At 43.2% G+C, this 19,905-nt stretch overlaps 1 protein-coding gene across 1 annotated transcript in view; it reads right to left on the bottom strand.

Annotated features, from left to right (window-relative positions):
• The window catches only part of CASTOR2 (cytosolic arginine sensor for mTORC1 subunit 2), a 144,774-nt gene extending 126,447 nt beyond the window's left edge, over positions 1 to 18,327 (bottom strand). The window contains exon 1 of the mRNA XM_066576732.1: positions 17,996 to 18,327. Coding sequence (XP_066432829.1) covers positions 17,996 to 18,108 — 113 coding nt within the window. The 5' untranslated portion in view covers positions 18,109 to 18,327. The remainder of the gene's footprint in view (positions 1 to 17,995) is intronic.
• Positions 18,328 to 19,905: the final 1,578 nt, after the last annotated feature.

The raw sequence follows: 19,905 nt of genomic DNA, 5'->3' as shown, positions 1-19,905 counted from the left end.
TTCTGCATCCTCCGCTCGGAGCGCAAGGTGATCGCTGAACGTTTGCTGAAGATAGTTCCTAATGACATTGGCTGCATGTCATTAGGAACTAGGTTTGGGGTTGTCCTGCTGCAGAATAAATTTGTAGCCAATCAAACGCCTCCCTGATGGTATTGCATGATGAATAAGTATCTGCCTGTATTTCTTAGCATTTAGGACACCATTAATTCTGACCAAATCCCTAAATTCAGTTGCGGTAATGCAGCCACGAACTTGCAAGGAACCTCCACCATGCTTCACTGTTGGCTGCAGACACTCATTGCGCCGCTCTCCAGCCCTTCTGCAAACTTGATGCTTTCTGCAACAGCCCAGTATACCTGATGCAACAAATGAAGGTCTTGATTAGTTGCATCAGGTGTTCTTGAGACAACACCTTATGCAAATGTGTGCTCTCATGAGGAATTCTATTCAGGAGGTTGAATCATAACTCGGACTGCAGTGGACATTAAAATTTGCATTTTGTGTTGAATATGGAGAAATGGAAAAATTGTTCTTGCTTGGTTCTTTTTGCAAAAAGCTAAAAGTTTCCAAATTTGGCGAATAAACCTTATTTGCAATGGTACACTTTGACATTGGCTGGGATTTGTTATGGGTAGCATTATAGCCAAGGATAAAGGGTACCAGAGGGAACTTTTAGATCATAAAATGCACCATGAAGCTATGGCATGCCTTTTCAACCAACAATATTCAACACTTACCAATGTAAATGTTCATTTTTTAGTGTCTGCAAATGTTAATCCATATTCAGTCAGCAAAAAAGAAGAAACATTCTCACATTCTAAACAATTCCACTGCAAAATGCTTAGTTCAATCAATAGTGTTTGAATGGTGCCATCTGGCACAATAAGTTTCATGCTCACATCTATATTGAGTAAACCAGTACTGTGAAACCTGCATTATCTTTAGATGCAGAAAACCAAATGTCATTGGATTAAAAGAGATTTTGTCCTGTGGTTAATGCATAAAAAGATAGGATGTGCTAAAAGAAACTGATGTGTAATCAACCAGATTATGATGGTTATAATTAAAGGGAACCTGTCAACTAAAAGAATCATTTTAAACCCACTGCCATAGCTTGTAGCAGCAAGACATAAGGTTGTACACAAATGTAGCCTTTTGGCTTCGCCAGAAATTCTTACTTCGAAGTTTGCACACCCAATATGCAGATGCACCTTCTTGAGTCAAAGAGGTGGTACCATTATCCCCCCCACCAATCAATGTGTCACAGCAAAAAGACTGGCATCGCCTCCTACTTGCCGCTTCCCCCATGCATGAAATTAGCACCGCTAGTGCTGAAATCTCATGCATGTGTCGTTCACCCCCCTCTTGCTAACTGCTAATTTACAAGGAGCGATGATCGCTTAAAGATTGCTCAAACGACAGTTTGAGTGACTGCTTTGAGCGATCATTTTGCATAAACTATTAAGTAGCTACTCAATAGCAATTTAGTGTGCAAATGAAGCTTTAGCTTAAAGCAGTTAATAGCCCGACTGTTCTTATCTGCTTTCAGTTCTTGTTTTCCGACGGGAAACAATGCTATCAGCACTACCTGTGGAGAACTGCTGATAAGGCTGAAAGTCGATTTTTAGGTTGGCCTGAATTTAACGATCAGCTAGCAGTGCACGATGGCGGCGTGTTTAGACACAACGATGATCGCTTTTTAGCTATTTTTGAGCAATCATCGCTCTGTGTGAATAGGCGTTAAGTATTTCAATGCATGCGCAGCAAAGCAAGGTGTATGCACTTCAACTTCACCAGTGCACTGTGCATGTCCGGGAAGACAATGCGGGAGTAGAGGCCGCTGACTTGGAGGGATGATGGCACGGCTTCTTTGACTCAAGATGCCGTATCTGCAAACTGGGTGTGCAAGAATTTCCGTGAAGCTAAAAGACTACTTTTGTGTACAACAACAACACTATGGCAGTGGGTTTGAAAAGATTTTTCTGTTGACAGGGTCTCTTTAACATAAACGCTGAAGAATATTAAGGCCGGTCTCACACGAATAGGTCGGATTCCGCATGCAGGAGCCAACAGTGAATCTGGCTCTGACTGCGGCCGGTAACCCCCGTACCTGAATTATCTCGACTGCGGATGACCGGACGCTCACCGTTGGCCATGCGCGGTAGAGATTTTAAAAATATATATATTTGTATTTGCCATGCCATTGTTAGGTAATGAAGCAGGTACCCGTGGCCTATACACAATGTCAATTTCGGATGGGCTGCGGGTCGGACGGCGTCCATTGACAGCGGTAAAATGTGTTTTCTTTTTCTGCACAGTAAACATTTCATAACACGGGTCCCTTCTAGTAAGAGGCATCACATAATGCAATAAGCTAGGTTTACAGAAATCATGAGAAAAAGATTAAAAGGATGGTTTAATGCATGCAAAACTACCGTAACAAGAAAGCATGAATCTAGTAGTGGAGGTTTATCAGTAATCTGTTGAAAACACGCTACAAGTAGAACAATTATTCAATTATACACACAATTAACAAGATTAACCCTTTAAGGACCAAGGGTCACTAATCCATTTTGGACTGTATTTTAAGAGTTGAATTTTTCTTTTTCTAATTTCACCATCTACCAATATTTTTTGCTTTTCTTGTTTTTTTTGCAGGACATTTAGGCCTTTCTAATAGGATCAAAATTGAAACATTATCTTTTTGATTTCTCTGCATAATATGGGGAAAATGGTCACAAAATTGGGAAAAAAACATAACTTTCCTCATTTGTTTCTAAATGTACTGTAATGTAGTGTGTATAACCAATTAAATCTACCGCATAAAATAATCCTCTAATTCTCCGGAGTATCGAGTTAGCAAATATGTGCATCAGAGGCGTAACTTGAAGCTCCCAGGCCCCGATGCAAAACTCGTAACAGGGCCCCGAACTATAATGCTTTACTTATAGTACTTGGTTCCCTATATGGAAAAGAGAGGCCTTATGGGCCCCCTAAGGCTCCTGGGCCTGGATGCAACCGCACCCCCCTGCATCCTCTATAGTTATGCCCCTGATGTGCATGTTACTTGATGACTGATGCAGCCATTACTGCTCAAAGCAATGATCCCCAATACGGCTTGTCCTCCTCACATGTCATCTATCAGGCATCCATGCATGGTGGTAAAGCAGTTGGGTGCATTCTTATTTTGTTTGGATTAAGAGCAGATAAGAAGAAGGTGGAAAGTGCATAATGGAGAAAAAGGATTATTTTTTATGGCGGCCCAAATGGGTAGATCTTCTGAAACCAACAGCTGTAACTTACATCATTTGGTCCACAAAAAAGGCATCAGCAGCTTTGGAAACATCTTTTTATTACAAGGGACCACCAGAAATAAGCTGCCCATGAGGTGTCCGACTGCAGGTACCCCCCCCCCCCCCCTCCTCCAACAAAACAGGGCAATATATGTTTAAATTCCTGCAGTACTACTACTGGGAAGATAAAGTGTTACATGGTGCCTTTAAAAAAAATGGCTTTGCATGTAATGCACACAGCTGACCCTCCCGAGACATTGACATTCTCTGTAGCCGCTTTCAACTTTATGACTATCATCCTCCCTTTTTAATAATACAAACTATGTTAAGAGAAGAGTTTTTAAACAAGTTGCTTCTCTCCTTTGACTCTTGTGCATTAGCTCTCAATGGTTCAGAAATAAAGTATCTGAACCCTTTAAGTACTTATTATTCAAAAAGACTATCCTACAATTTTTGATATTGCAATTGTGCATAGAAGGCCACTTGCGGAACAGATGCAAGAGGTTGGCCTTTTATATACTCGGCGCCAAAAATGCAGAGAATTGACATCCATTATATGGCTATGTAACATAAGAACAGATCTCCATATATTTTTTTCTTTCCCCATGACAGATTTTCTCTAACGTTAACAAATGAATCCAACAAAGTCAAACAAAAATCTGCCTGTTCGTCACTATGCTGGCCATATTGTAGCATTAAGATAATGGCATTCCCACCTTTCATGCCCTGCTTTCTTTGCCCTTGGTAATCTTTATGATTATCAAAATGTCACAACAAATAAAGTGTATGCAAACACTTCCTCATATTCCCTAACGCTCTGTATACACAGCATGCAAAGCAAAGTCATTTTCATCTTCTCCTGCCTGGTAACCAGCAGCTTAAACCAACTTTGCAATGTGCTGACCTTACCAGCAAGCTGCGTTAACTCTTTAGCTTCTGCACCCTTGTAGAAGGGACTACAGTCTTTTTTCACATAAATGCATGCATTTTGGGGCTTGCATTTATTTTTGCAATAGGGTTTAATTAAACATTCTGCCGAAAAAAAATTTGCATCTTTGTTTCCGCGATTTTTGAGCATCATTTTCATGCTCACTGAAACCGAACACTCAGCTAAGCAAGCGTCCACTTGCTCATCGGCTAATTGGGAATAAATGGTGAATAAACGTTCGGAGGAACGATTGGGCCAAATAACTGACCCGTGTAAAAGGACCATTGGACTACAATTTGCAGGGATATGTAGAAGTTGCAGAAGACAAATCATACAAATTTTTTAATTAAACGCGATTGCAAAAATTGGCAACCCAAAATACATGCATTTAAGTGGAAAAAAAACTATTTTACCCCCTCAAAATTGGTCTATAGCCTTTAAGATAACTAAGAAATATTTTTGTACATTTCTTTTGAATATCAGAGTTACACAAGTATTATTTTCTGCTATATTTTTACATAAGGATTACTGCTTGTAATTACTGTTTATATCTATTTTTCTTTCTGCACTATCCATTCTATCTGCTTTCTAATAAAATATAACATAAGTGTAATTATTAGAGATGAGCGAACACCAAAATGTTCGGGTGTTCGTTATTCGGAACGAACTTCCCGCGATGCTCGAGGGTTCGTTTCGAACAACGAACCCCATTGAAGTCAATAGGCGACCAGAACATTTTTGTATTTCGCCGATGCTCGCTAAGGTTTTCATGTGTGAAAATCTGGGCAATTCAAGAAAGTGATGGGAATGACACAGTGACGGATAGGGCAGGCGAGGGGCTACATGGTGGGCTGCATCTCAAGTTCACAGGTCCCACTATTAAGCCACAATAGCGGCAAGAGTGCCCCCCCCCCCCCACTGTCAGCATAAAGATCGTCCTCCTCTGGCACAGCTGTAACAGCTGTAGCAGAGAAGAACGATGTTTGCCCATTGAATTCAATGGAGCGGCAATACAGCATGTTCCACTGAATGCAATGGGCTGCCCGCGATCGCAGGATGAATGGTCGGAAAGGGGTTAAATATATAACCCCTTTCCTGCAATTCATCCAGAAATGTGATACACTAAAAATATATACCGGCGTATAAGGCGACGGGGCGTATAAGACAACCCCCCAACTGTCACCTTATACGCCGGCAATACAGTGGAGCAAAGAATAAAAAGCATTACTTACGTTTTTAGATGATCTGCGGCGCTCCTGCAGGCTGTCACTCCCTCCTAATCCACGGCAGACAAGCTTTCTCTATGAAAGGCTTTAAATCCCTGCCTCCAGAAAGACACGTGCCTTCAGCCAATCACAGCCAATGACAATGATGTCATTGAATGGCTGTGATTGGCTGTGTTTCTGGAGGCGGGGATTTCAAGCCTTGAAATCCCCGCCTCCAGAAACACAGCCAATCACAGCCATTCAATGACATCATTGTCATTGGCTGTGATTGGCTGAAGGCACGTGTGCTTCTGGAGGCAGGGATTTAAAGTCTTTCGTGGAGAAAGCAATACTCTGCCGTGGACCAGGAGGGAGCGACAGCCTGCAGGAGCGCCGCAGATCATCTAAAAACGTAAGTAATGCTTTTTATTCTTTGCTCCACTGTATTACCGGCGTATAAGGTGACAGTTGGGGGGTCGTCTTATACGCCCCGTCGCCTTATACGCCGGTATATATTTTTAGTGTAACACATTTCTGGATGAATTGCAGGAAAGGGGTTATATATTTAACCCCTTTCCGACCATTCATCCTGCGATCGCCGGCAGCCCATTGCATTCAGTGGAGTCGGCTGTATTGCCGGTTCCATTGAATTCAATGGGCAAACATCGTTCTTCTCTGCTACAGCTGTTACAGCTGTGCCAGAGAAGAAGGATTTGTCTTCTATATGTTCTCAATGGGGTCAGCGCTGCTGCCGCTGGCCCCATTGAGCGCATATAGAATGCATCCATAGCGAACCGCGGGAGGGGCCGACTTTTATGTTCGGGTGACACCTTATCTCCCCAGCCACTCACAGCAGGGGGGTGGTATAGGGCTTAAACGTTGCAGGGGGAAGTTGTAATGCCTTCCCTGTCTTTCAATTGGCCAGAAAAAAGCGCTAACGTCTCAGGGAAGAAAGTTTAAGTAACCCGGACACCGCATGGTGTTCGTTACGGATAACGAACATACCGAACACCCTAATATTCGCACGAATATCAAGCTCGGAAGAACACGTTCGCTCATCTCTAGTAATTATGTTACATGGACTTTCACCTTTGTAATTGGTAAACACTTACCAAACTAGAAGAAAAAAAAGAGCTTTAAGAATATTTCTCATATGTAGTGACTATATTCATAATGTAAAAAAATGATATATTATGTCTATACACAGGGTGCCCAAAATGTATACGAACCAACATGAAAAATGTTTGCATAAAAGCTTCATTATTGGATTTATATAGACATCAAAAGGATATCTGTAAGTCATGTTTGACTTATGTAATTACTTTAGGTGATTAAAGTGGTGAACAGTCCAATGGGCGGTCCTATCAGTGATTAACAGCTGTGTATGACTCTACATACAGGAAAGGGTGTCAATCATGGATCGGACCGCCCACTGGACCTCCAAGCTCAGCATGAGCAGAGATGTAGCTGAATAAGCTGCGAGTGTGCTGAATGTTTTCCCACAAAACTACCGTATATCAGGTCTTTTCATCTGCTCCTGCACGAACACTCTTCCTTTTCAATTTTATAGACTGTCTTTTACATCCAGACGCTTCTGATTTCGGCAAACCACTGCACAAACAACATTGGTTACAGGGTTTGTCTTGCTTACCTCCACTATTCTGACTCTTATGACCCCACGGTAGCTTTAGCAATCTTGCAACTATGGACGTCTTTAGAGACAACATATTACTTCAATAGAATTATGGCAGCAATATGTAGTATGTATACATTTTTTGAGCCACCCTGTATATAATATGAGAGCCAACGAGAGAGACAAAAGAGAAAGAATATAATTTAGGATATTGCTACGGATGACATTTTTCAGGCAATTATCAACCATAAATTAAGTTTAGTTGAAGTTAAGTGTACTCTTCCTTTTCTCCCTATGTCAAAGTCCGAACAGCAAAGATCTAGGCTGGTCTTCCATAGGACCACCACACTAAAGAGTTGGGCAAGCTTGTCATGGTGATTTATAGAACGGATGTGAACAAAATGGTTACAGGTAATTTAAGTACTGATACATGGACTCAAGATGAAAATATACCCTGCAGAGGTACTATATGAATATTCTGGGAACAGGTCATCCATATCAGAGGACACACATGCACAACTCCACCAGCCCCAGAGTTTGTGGAAACCCAAAGAACAGTATCCTGAAACTTTGCATCTTAGACTAGAAGTATTAGAGTGGAGTAAAGACTGTGTGCTTAAAAATCAATGGTGACTCGTGTTGTATTCACTGCTGTTCTACCAACTTCAAATAAAAAATTAACTGTATTTTGTCTTGTCAACTTCTTTTTTTGTTCCACTGTCTTTTAATCCTATTTTATTTCTTACTTCCACACCTCGACAAGTGATAATATTTTTTAAATGCCATAAAGCAATGTGAACAAACATTCAGGAACAGATGTATGGATCATCCATTTCCTCCAAGTCATCTGGTTACAAGTTTCAGAAATTTAAAAATAACATAAGAATTCAAGAACTGTTAATACACACTGAGAAGGCTATCAAATAGAGGATCTACTTTCGCCAAGTGCAAATGAGGAACAGAATCTTCCTAGTAAATGAGACCATTTGATGTTTCCAGAGAAATGTTAAGTAGCTGTACACACATGAATCTGCAAAAGACTTTCAGTACTGTACAAAATTAAAACATGTTTGGAGATACACTTTAAGGCCCTTTTACACGCAATGATTAGCGCTCAACATCCGTCCAAATGACTGAAAATGAACTATAATCGTTACATGTACACCCGGGCATCGCGCACTTTTCATTTGAACAATGGATTTTACTTCACATAAACACATGCTGGGCTTCGCAAAGAACTCCTAGGAGGTCCTTTCACATACAAATAAAGATGAAAAAGTGTTAATGGCTATTAATGGCACAGTATTAGACAGTATCTGGAATGTATAGCTAGTTTAAGTCGGTACTGGTGTATCTTGTCTCCACCTGAAGAATGGGTGGAGACATGGGCTAACTGGGATGATATTGAGGTGATGCCCCCAGGTGTTGATTTTCTGATACACACATGTAGCGGGCCCCGCTGTCAGTTTCCCTGCCGCCCTCCCATGTCGCCTTCCGGATCCACTGTCAGCGTTAGCCTGGGCGCACTTGCATGTTGGCTGTTGCCTCGGCTGTTAGCGCTGTCACTGTTTTCCCCGGCGCCTTTTCCCATGTCGGCTTGCGGCTCCGATGTTAGTCTCCCTGTCGACCTAGCATGAGCAGTCCTTTACCCGCTGACGCTGTTCTTGTGGCTGCACTCCCATCTCAGCTCCCAACTACGCTCTGCCTCTATCAATCGGCCTGCCAGCTGCGACTGCGGACTGCCAGTCACTTTCTGCCAGAGGATGTTGCCGCCGAGCAGCAGCAGCGGGACAGTTGTTGCCGCTTGAAGCACTATTTCTTCCTTGCTGACATATGTGAATAGGGGCTGGAAGATTTGCCAGCAGCAGGAAGCATAGGCGAAACGGCCGGCACTAGGTCTTCCTTGTCGGCACTGTGCGGTGCTCCAGGAGCCGGCACTACGAACGGGAGCCCAATGGTAAAATTAAACTGCAGTAAAGGTTCGGATCCTGTGTGGCTTCCAGCAGCACGTCGGCCAATCCAGAGCTTTTGTGGGCGTGAACAAGGCGTTACCTGTCACTGAGCACGTCTCCACCCATATTTCTGGTGGAGACAAGATGCACCAGTACCGTTTAAGTCCTACCTAAAGTCTAATAAAATAGAATCTGGGAAAGATTCTACTTTGCTCTTTACTGAAAATCAAGTGTTTAAATGGATTAGGATTCCATCTCACATTCAGTTTTGTCAAGGGTATATACGTGGGATTAAAACATATATGAAGCAGCTCTATTGGGAAACCAAGGAAGGGGAATTTACTCCTTTTTATGTCATCCAAGTTTTCCTTTGCATTAAATAGATAGACTACTCGGTGTATCTACTATTTCTTGTACCAACTACATAAGAAAATAAAGGATTTTTCTTTCAAAATATTTTTATGCGTGAATTAATAACATACTTCAGAAATGCCTTTTACATTTATGTAATGTTTCTCACAAATTTCACAGCAGAGTGAGAAAAGGGAAGGATTAACAGTATTACATGGGCTCAGTGAACACCTTTACTTTTATTGTTGCCATTGTCTCAAATTAAAAAGGTGTTTAGTATATAATGACAATATGATTTAATGCATTACTGAATCTTAAAAAGAAAACCAAAATTGTAGCCTAATTTAAGGCTGGATTTACACACTGCATTTCTTAGCACTGTTCATGGGGTCTTTGTTGACCTTCTTGGTGAAAAACACTGCAGCCAGATGTTATTTTAACTCCTTGATACCACACATGTTTTGAGTTTCAAAAGCGTGCCTAATTTTTCAGAAAAAGCTGTCTTGCGTGTGTATAAGGAAAACCACTCTATCTGGCCATTATATGACATATATCCTGCATTTGTTCCTCTGCAGGCTGTATGTCTTCAGTTCTCTCTTGGCTGATGGGTGGATACTGCTTCTATACCGCACATGGAGAAAACAGCAGATTCTGTTACCTAAGGCCACCTGCACATGGGATGTATGCATGTGGCCTAACTCTCTATAAAACACATAAATATCTTCATCATGTAGGACAATACACAGCAGTACTGAGCAGTGTAGCTGTGATTCCAGTAGATGTTGGAAAGTAAATCATTCACCATTACTTGTAGAAGCCATATCCGAGTCTCTGCTTATCTCACTCTTCCTTTGTCTCCATATACTTCTATAAACAGCATGAGTCATCAGTTTTCTATACTTCATAGCCACAATTTTGGGAATACCAAAGTAAGAGTAAGGCCTCATGTCCGCGGCACGCGTGGATTCCATACAGGAAATGCCGGACAGATTGTTTGTTCCCCATTGAGGTCAACGGGTTAAAAAAAATGCTTTTGGTTTGCTTCCATTCTATCAGCTTCTCATTCTTAACGGAAATAATATTGCAGTCTGCTGCGCTATTTGTTCAGTTAATAAAATGGAAACCTAACAGAGCAGAAGCAAACAAAGCTTTCTGTTCGCAGTTTTTTTTAACCCACTGAAATCAAATGGGGAAAAAAAATAAACAAACATTTCCTACTGGTTTAATTCAATTTCTCTGCTCCAAAAGCAGATTAGGGAGACAGAATCATAACTGGCAGGCCTAACGGAAGTGTGAATGCACCATTAGTGACCATTTAAAGACCGTGCATTTTTGTTCTTTTCATTGCCCCACTGCAAGAGGCACAAGTTGTTTTATTGATATAGCTATGAAGGCTTTTAAATTATACATTTTAATTAATTCCGTGAGTCACAGAAGGGGAAATATAAAAACAATCACAGAAAATGGCCATATACTTACTGACTATGGGGGACATTTTCTGTGATTGTTTTTATGTTTTTATATTTTTTTTCCTTTCTGTGACGTATTTGTAGTAGTATAGGGACTCACTACAGACTAGGAACCTTGACGCGGTTAGTGAGCTGATGTATCTTGGCCAAAATCCAACTAATGCCTTGCCTTTAATATCCATTATTCACATGCAGTGTGGCTTTAAAACGCTAGGGGGAGCCCAGGGTGGCAGTACCAATGTGGTTCACTGTTTGAAGTGCAGAGCAGCCCGTCAAACTATTATGGCATCATTAATATGTTGATGGTCTGCATGCTGCACTACATGTATCAGAAGGTCTGCCACTTTGTATCCATTCTGTGTGGGAGTATACACCAAGCAGCTACCCCCCTCTATATGAAGGTTGTGTGAATAGCTGTCTCATCGGTGTCCCTCACAGGTGTAATTAGCTCCCTCATTTGGTAGTCTGCTACCTGGATGTTGAGAGGATGCAGCTATCTGCCCTCCTTGGTCAGTAAGTATATGGCCATTTTCTGTAATTGTTTTAATGTTTTTATATTTCCCCTTCTGTGACGCAGTTTGACGTACAGATAGGAATTTGTATCTGAATCAAATGCACTGTGTGTTATATGTCATAGCCACAATTTTGGGAATACCAAAGTAAGAGTAAGGCCTCATGTCCGCGGCACGCGTGGATTCCATACAGGAAATCCCGGACAGAATACAGCCATGCCCACAGATAGTGAGCCCAGCGGTATTAGTATATCTTGACGCCACTGGAAGCTAGGGGTTTGACAGGGCTTCCAAGGAGGAATGCCCCTGTCACACCCCTAGCTCCCGATAGGTGCAAGATGAAGGTCCTAGGATTAAGTATATCGCAGCCGCCGCTGGCTGTCACTGACTGTCCCCCGCTGCTGTGGTCTCCCAGCGGCCGTGAGTGAATGTTTCCCTGTGCTGTATGGTCTCCCTGTGGTACTCTGCGGCCAGCGGCTCTCTGGGGTCTTCACGGCCACTGCATCAGGCGCACCACCGCAGCTCACCAGCGCTGACATGTGCTGGGCGGCGGCTGTGTCTAGTGGCTTCTCCTCCACAGCGCTTACATGTGCCAGCCATCGGCTGTGTTCGGTGTCTTCTCCCCCACACCATGAGGAGCAGGACTGGCGATAGCGGGCCAGGAGGTGGGACTGTACAGCCGCCAGACACTCCCACGCCGCAGCCTTAGGGTCTGCTGCGGCTAGCCCGGCCAAACACCAGCTTCTTATCCGGCAGCTGACAGCTGCTTTCCTGCACTGCCAGCACACGTGGCACCACAGAGTGCCGGCGGACAGTGAGGGAGCGGCGGGGCAGCATGGCCCACTCTCACTGCACTCTGAGGCCACTGTCACAACCGCCGGACACTACAAAGAAGCTGCTCTTAGTCTGTGGCAGGACCTAAGAGCCCGAGCAGGGGGAGGCAGGCCTGCAGCCAATGAGAAATGGGGGGCATGCCCAGGCTGCCAAGCAGGCTGTATCTTGGCGACAAGATAGACTAACACTGGACACTGCTTACTTGCATTCCCCAGCAGCAGCGTGCGCACAGATCCCTCCGCTGTACTGCGCATGGTCATCGCGGCTCGCCGTCAGACATGAACAGTAGAGGGTGTTTTTTTAAAATCTCCTGCTTTCCCGAGGATCCGCGGCACGTCCGCAGTGTCTGCTGTGAGCGTGCTGCAGATCAAATGGCTTCCACTGACTTCAACGGAAGCTGTTTGTGTGGGAACCGCACAAAAATGGAGCATGCTGCGATTTCTTTATTCCAATTGTGGATGTCCAAGCATCTCTATGGGCAGCTTGATTTGTGGGTGCCCCGGGTGGACTCTGCAAATCAAATGTGTCTGTGAACATTAGGCCTAAGGCCGAGCTCACAGAAGAATGTCTCGCAGCAAGATATACTGGCGCTGCATGCAGTCAGAACGTAACGACATGTACTATCTTGGTGTGTATGCTAGCGTAATAAGCACCAAGATGGGGCAAGCTAAGATTTTTCTTGCACATGTATTTTGCGCAAGTCTTATGAGCAGCAACATGGCTACCTATGACAGATTGGTACAGGATATTACGTGCAGAATACGCTGTACCGATACGCTCGTGTGAGCTAGGACTAAATTGTATTAAAGATAAATTAGGCTTACATATTTTACAAAACAACTAAAGCTTGTAAAAGGGGTTTTCCAAGTTATTTTATCAAGTTTTGGCCAAAACTATATAAACATCTTTACTGCAGTTCCAGACCACTGTTTCGGCACCACACTATCTCACAGCTGACGTCACCCGGCCAGAAAGCCTGGAGACATCCAATAAATTTGTCACAGGCTTCTAATGTAGAGGGTTTATGGAACATCAACAGGGAGGTCCCTGTCGGGCCTACTATTGGCTGCGGAGCAGAGGTGTAACTTAAATCTCCTGGGCCCCAATGCAAAATGTGTAGCAGGGCCCCTAATTATAATGTTTTATTAATAGTATTGGGCTCCCTATATGGAGAAGAGAGGCCTTATGGGCCCCCTAAGGCTCCTGGGCCCGGGTGCGACCGCATCCCCTGCACCCACTATAGTTACGCCCCTGCTGCGGAGGTCATGTGAGTAAACAGCCCATACGACCGCTGCAGAGCTTGTAAACAGAAAACCAAAGTGCGGCTAGCATCATGAGGTGAGTACTGTACTTTATTTACCATTTTTGTTATGTGCACTACATTCCCCCAACATAAGGCCAACAATAGCTCAACATTTAACTACAATTCTTCTGTGCTAGCATCACATTTACAACCTGTATAGTTATAGAACTTTAGGGAACTTGTTATTTGTATAGCGCCAACTTATTCCGCAGCGCTTTCAGGTTATTTATTACCAAGCTGGGAACTCCTTTTACCGACCTCTGAAGGATGGAAGGATAGAAGGCTGAGCCTGCTACCTAAACCAGCGGGGATTGAACCTGCAACCTTCAGGTCGTGAGCTACAGCTTAGGACTGCATTAACACTCTGCAGCACACAAGGCCCCAAATCCTGCATGTAATTCAGCACAGGTTACCCTGAGTCATTGCTAGAAAGAAAATAGCATAATGACTAATCTCAAACCCTAGAAATACCTCCAGAAAATATTGACAGCTGGCAATTTTTGGTGCTTCCCTGTGGGATTTTATTCAAGACAGAACATATATATATATATTTTTTAACATTTAAACCCCTTAGGTTAAACTGAACTAACAGGTAATCAAGAAATCTGCACACGTGGATGACTACTGTGCATTAACTTCAGTAAACTCTGCACTCAGGCATGAGGTATTAGAAGTTACCGAAAAACTAAGATACTTTTGTACCTACTACTTGCCCCACTTCTATTCTCCAGTTATATATACAGTATGTAAACATATGAATGGACAAGAGATGATGTAATGTTGTTATGCAGAGTCCTGGAAGGGGGCCAGAACCCTTTTTAGCACATTCACTACTTGTGGGTATCTGGCAGAAGGTGCGAGCCTCCAGCAAAGTTTACTAAAAGCAGAAGGATGACCTATTAATGGCAGTAGGGAATCTATAAGATACAAAAATATAGATTTGGTATTGGACAAGAGTCTTGGAAGAAAAATCAATATTTTTAAGGAATGAGACTGAAACAGATGCTGGTAACCTACAGTAAGAGGATCCCGAACACCATTATAGGTGACCTTGATCTATCAGCGGCTGTGACGTATTTGGAAGCTACTTGGGCCGATTAAGACACTTCTGAATTGAGTCGTCCAAAAGTGGTACAGCACGAGTTCCATGGGGGTGGCTTTAGTTGCACATCTAAGACATTTGAAATATTGATAAATTCTGCGCAATATGAGTGCATTCTCTTTTCTTATTGGCCCAGCCATCTCCTTGTTTACCAATTTAGGTGACATCTTGTATACTGTTGGATATGGGACCATCTATGTATGTTTACTTTTAGCAATACTGCCAGCCATTGTGTCTATGACGAGAACACTGCTGTTCTGCTTAGGCTGAATGCACACGGCCGGGTCACATTCCGCATGTGGGATCCCCCGGTAGAATATGACCAGGTGCCTGGCTGGTGACCCCTGTGGACCCCCTGCGTACCTGTCCGCAGTGTCTTCATCTGTAAAGCAGATGTGCCGGCCGGGCCAGCTAGCACATGTGCAGTACAGATCATGCCGCGCCGTCACTAGGCGATGACGCAGATTCAGCAGTCCATCTGCAGTGACAGCTGTGCATGGGCCGCAGATTGGACGGCTTCCATTGACTTCAATGGAAGCTGCCCGCATGGAAATTGCGCTAAAATAGGACATGCTGCAATTCTCCCTCTGTGAGCGGAAAATTGATATTGATTTCCGCTCGTGAACACGGAAAAGCGTTTTTGCATAGCATGCCTATGGCCAGTATTTGCTGCGGAATCTGGAGGCACACGCCCGCTCCGGATTCCACAATGCAAATATGCCTGTGTGCAGTCGGCCTTACAAGTCACTGGTCAGACCACACATGAAATATTGTGTACAATTTTGATCACTGGTACTCAAAAAGGACATATCAGAGCTGGCAGGCAACTAAAGTAATAAATGGAATGGGCAGACTAGAATACCAAGAGAGGTCATCAGAATTGGGGTTATTTAGTGTATATATATAAAAAAAAAAAAAAGATGGCTGAGGGGCGACCTAATAACTATGTATAAATAAATTGGGGGGGGGGAAATACAGAGAGCTCTCACATCAGGGACAATACAGAGATCTCTCCAATCATCTATTTAACCCAGGACTGTGACTGTAACAAGGGGGCGTCCTCTACATCTAGGGGAAAGAAGGGGGCTCTTTACTGTTAAAGCAGTGAAACTATAGAGCCCTCTGCCCGGGGACATGGGGATAGCAAACTCTGGAAGTCTTTCTTGAGTGTAACATTATTACATGTTATAGTCATTGATCCTGGTGTTGTTTATCCAACCCTAAAATGAGCAAAATTGGCTTCTACCTCCTTGGAGTTATTTGCCTTCCTCTGGATGAGCAGGGAGGGAGGTGGAGGTGGTGGTGGAGTTATACAGTAGGCTGAACTGGATGCACATATGTCTTTTTTTCAGCCTTACAGCTCAAAACACACTTATTCTTACCCATTTTTATGCCTGGTGCCATCTGTCATTTGTAAAATTGTTGATTTCAGTGTAAACCAGTTTAGCTTTTTTAATTGATACATTTAGAAAGGAACAACATTTTATACGAGGATGGTATTTGACAATATTGAGAAATCCCTTACCATTTCAATAAAATGTACTTATATTGTACCATGTCCTCTCTGTCCCAGGTCCTGTTGCCAGGAACTCCCAATACTACTAGATTATAGGCCGTTATTGAGACTTATTCATTTTCTCCAAACCATCAATTGTATGGACCATTTTTCACTTTTTGTCCAATTCTTTCGATAGGAGTGGATGACTAAGACTCCTCAAAATGATACGATGTCTCAGAACTATTGTATTTGTGCATCAACTACTCATTTATAAAAAAAACGGTACATTTATACATTAGATACTGCTGCCCTTTGCATGAATACCCTACTGATACACATATGTATACGCCTATACCTTTATATGTATAGCAAAGAAAAACAAGACAAGGCCACATCATAATCAATCCCGTCATCTCAACAAAGATGCCAATGATATACTCAGGACAAACAATTACATAGGAGGCGTTTATCACTTATTGACAACCTTCGTAAACATCTGTTTGGTATCAGATTAGATGTCTACAGAGCGCAACAATGAACATTATGGACAATCAATCCATACTGTCTAGTGCAATCCTGCAGTATTCAGATTTCAAGTAGAAAACAAGGCCATTCATTGATACTCCATCCACTCCATGCAATCGCAAGACTAATAACTGGCAACAACACGGCCCCGAATGCTAAATGGGGCTCCCAAACTCCTAAACATCTCCAGCCTGCAGTACTGCATCCATGGAAAAAGCCAGGCCTCAGTCATAAACAGAGCTTCTCTTTGTGTTAAGTATTGAAGTGACATCTACTTTTTCCACTCTTTGTAAACATCTATTTAATCAAACGTGCAACAACTGGCAGGAGTGAATGACAAGATTAAAACAAAAAGGAACAGTAAAAATATTTTGCCTCTGCCAGTGGAATTTTATACACATTGTTACTTGTTTGCCAATTTCATAAACAACCTACAGAAGTATAATTATAAATAGATGTTAATTGATCCAGAGACCTGGAGGAACAGAAAATGTGCAAAAGCTTTAGTAGCTATTACCAAATAATTCAATTAACTCTTTCAGCCCCATGGCCTTGGAGTGATTAGATGGAAACAGCAGGCGGTCATACACCTTATTTTCACACATTGGGTTTAAACAGTTGCATCCCCCCCAGTGCAGAGACAAGGAAAGTAAACGGGGTCTGGAATAAATTACTTTGCAAACAATGGCAGAGCTCAACCAGCGGGGAGACAAAAGCTTCAAATAATATCTGTGCACATTTCTACATAGGCTGCCACTCCCCCTTATCAAAACCAAGCCATTGTTTCAGATGGACCATTGATCCTATAGGCAAACTTTAGCAATGTGTTTTTCTAAGTTGCTATACAAATTGCTGCCCCTACAGAACAATGGACACAAGTGTTATAAAATCTAGTACAATGGGTTTCTACAGGCCTCAAAAACAAATTTACTGCAACATGAAGCGCAGAAAAACAAGCCTAATAAAACCTGAAAATAATGCAAACACCCATCCCATAAGTGTATAGATCTGGAGAGAACAAGGGGGGGTGCCTAGGAGATCTAATTGTTTGTCCACATTCCACCCTGCACTGTGATAAACAGAGCAGCTAGCAAACAAGATCCCTGCATCAACATCACACACATACATACATACATACATACTATATATCATAGGAACACATAAACCTTGGTAGAATTCTATTTTCTGGGCAAAAACAACACCTGTTCCATTCATTCAGCGCTCCCTCCCCTGCATCCCAATGACAGTCACAATCACCCTGTGGGATTCAAACAATTCAATGGCATGAAGTTGTTTTTCTCTGGGCTTTGTGCATCCACATAGAGAATCAACCAGTGAGAAGTGACCCACTTCCTCTGCCCCCCTTTGCAGTGCCCAGGCAGCCACTTACCTGGTTTTAGAGGACAGAAAGGCAAGTTTGATTAATCCATAGGTAAACAACTGGATGTTCTCCTTGGCTATGCTGGCTACTTTTAGCCTATGCTCTAGGATATGCAGTTCCATCTTTTCCTTCTTCTCATTTGTAGATCATCTAGAGGAAATAGTGTTGTTGTTGCCTTTTGTATGGATTGCAGATCTTTCTCCTTTTTCCAGTGCAGCTGATAGGAAAGTAAGGAAGGAGCAGTAAATGTGGAGAGGGGAAGCTGAGAAGCTGAATGAGTTCAGGAAGACTCGCACAGCAGCGGCTCCAGAGTGCAAAAAGCAGCTGGTGCTACAGTGTAACAAACAACTTGCCACTCAAGCCGCTCCCCACTGCGCATGTGCGCCCGCCCCGAGGCATGCCGGGAAGTGTAGTTCAGTAGGCTGCTGAGGAGAAAGAGGCTGCGGTGTTGTTTGTGGCTTGGAGTCACTGTGTGTGACGTAGAGCGATGCAGTTCTGTGGAGAACACAACATGTAGTTACCCCCCCCAGAGCCTCACAAGCTTGGGCTGGGCAGCCCTCACACACACTTGTTACAATGACGCTGCACTTGAAGGGACACTGAGGTGTAGTCTGCCTTATGAGCTGTGGAGTACAATATGTAGTCTGTTGTCCCAGATATCAGCCATGTTTGACTGGACTGGACTGGTCTCCAGAGGAATTACACTATTACCACATGTCTGAGGAGCTCTGGCAGAGGTGGACGTATAACAGCACCCTTGTACGTCCACAACTGTCCTTCATGTAGTCCCCTAGAAAAGGCGTTGAGGCGTACCCACAACAGTTAGGGCTCATCCACACTGGCGTATTGTCACCGCGTGTTTCCCGTGCGTAATATGTGAATGGAGGCAATAGAAGTCTATGGACTTTAATTCTACCACGCACCCCTGCGTTAGAGCTGTGAGGGGAAATTCGTAGAAAACGCAGGAGAAATAAATCGCAGCATGCTCTATTTCTCTGCGTTTTATATGCAGCCCTTAAAGGGCCACCCCCTCGCAACGCCTGTGACAGGGCAGAATTAAATATGGAGCCCCGTTTTGCACAGAGAGGGGGATTTGAAAATGGAAAAAGAAAAGTTACACTGCACATGTCTGACGTCATAGTCAAGTGCAGTGCCAATCACATCCCGTACGCGGTCTCTGCCGGCAGAGTGTAAAAGCTGCGTTGAGTACAACCGTGCAAGACTTGCAGCATTGTACTCATTCGCCCATGTAATCATACACCCTTGTACTCGTACTCATTCGCCCATATACTCGTACTCATATGCCCATATACTTGTACTCATACGCTCATGTACTCAAATGCTCATGTACTTCTATGCCCATGTACTTGTACTCATTCGCCCATATACTCGTACTCATTCGCCCATGTACTTGTACTCATACGCCCATGTACTCGTACTCATACGCTCATGTACTCATATACTTATATGCCAATGGACTTGTACTCATTTGCCCATATACTCATACGCCTATATACTCGTACTCATACGCCCATATACTCGTACGCCCATGTACTCGTACTCATTCACCCATGTACTCATACACCCTTGTACTCGTACTCATTCGCCCATATACTCGTACTCATATGCCCATATACTCGTACGCCCATGTACTCATACTCATTCGCCCACATACTCATACGCCCATGTACTTGTACTTATACGCTCATGTACTCAAATGCTCATGTACTTCTATGCCCATGTACTTGTACTCATTCGCCCATATATTCGTACTCATTCGCCCATGTACTTGTACTCATACGCCCATGTACTCGTACGCCCATGTACTCGTACTCATTCACCCATGTACTCATACACTCATGTACTCATACTCATTCGCCCACATACTCGTACTCATACGCTCATGTACTCATATGCCC

Source organism: Eleutherodactylus coqui, chromosome 1 (assembly GCF_035609145.1).
Source record: "Eleutherodactylus coqui strain aEleCoq1 chromosome 1, aEleCoq1.hap1, whole genome shotgun sequence".
Lineage (NCBI taxonomy): Eukaryota > Metazoa > Chordata > Amphibia > Anura > Eleutherodactylidae > Eleutherodactylus > Eleutherodactylus coqui.
This window is presented reverse-complemented; position numbering and strand designations above follow the sequence as displayed.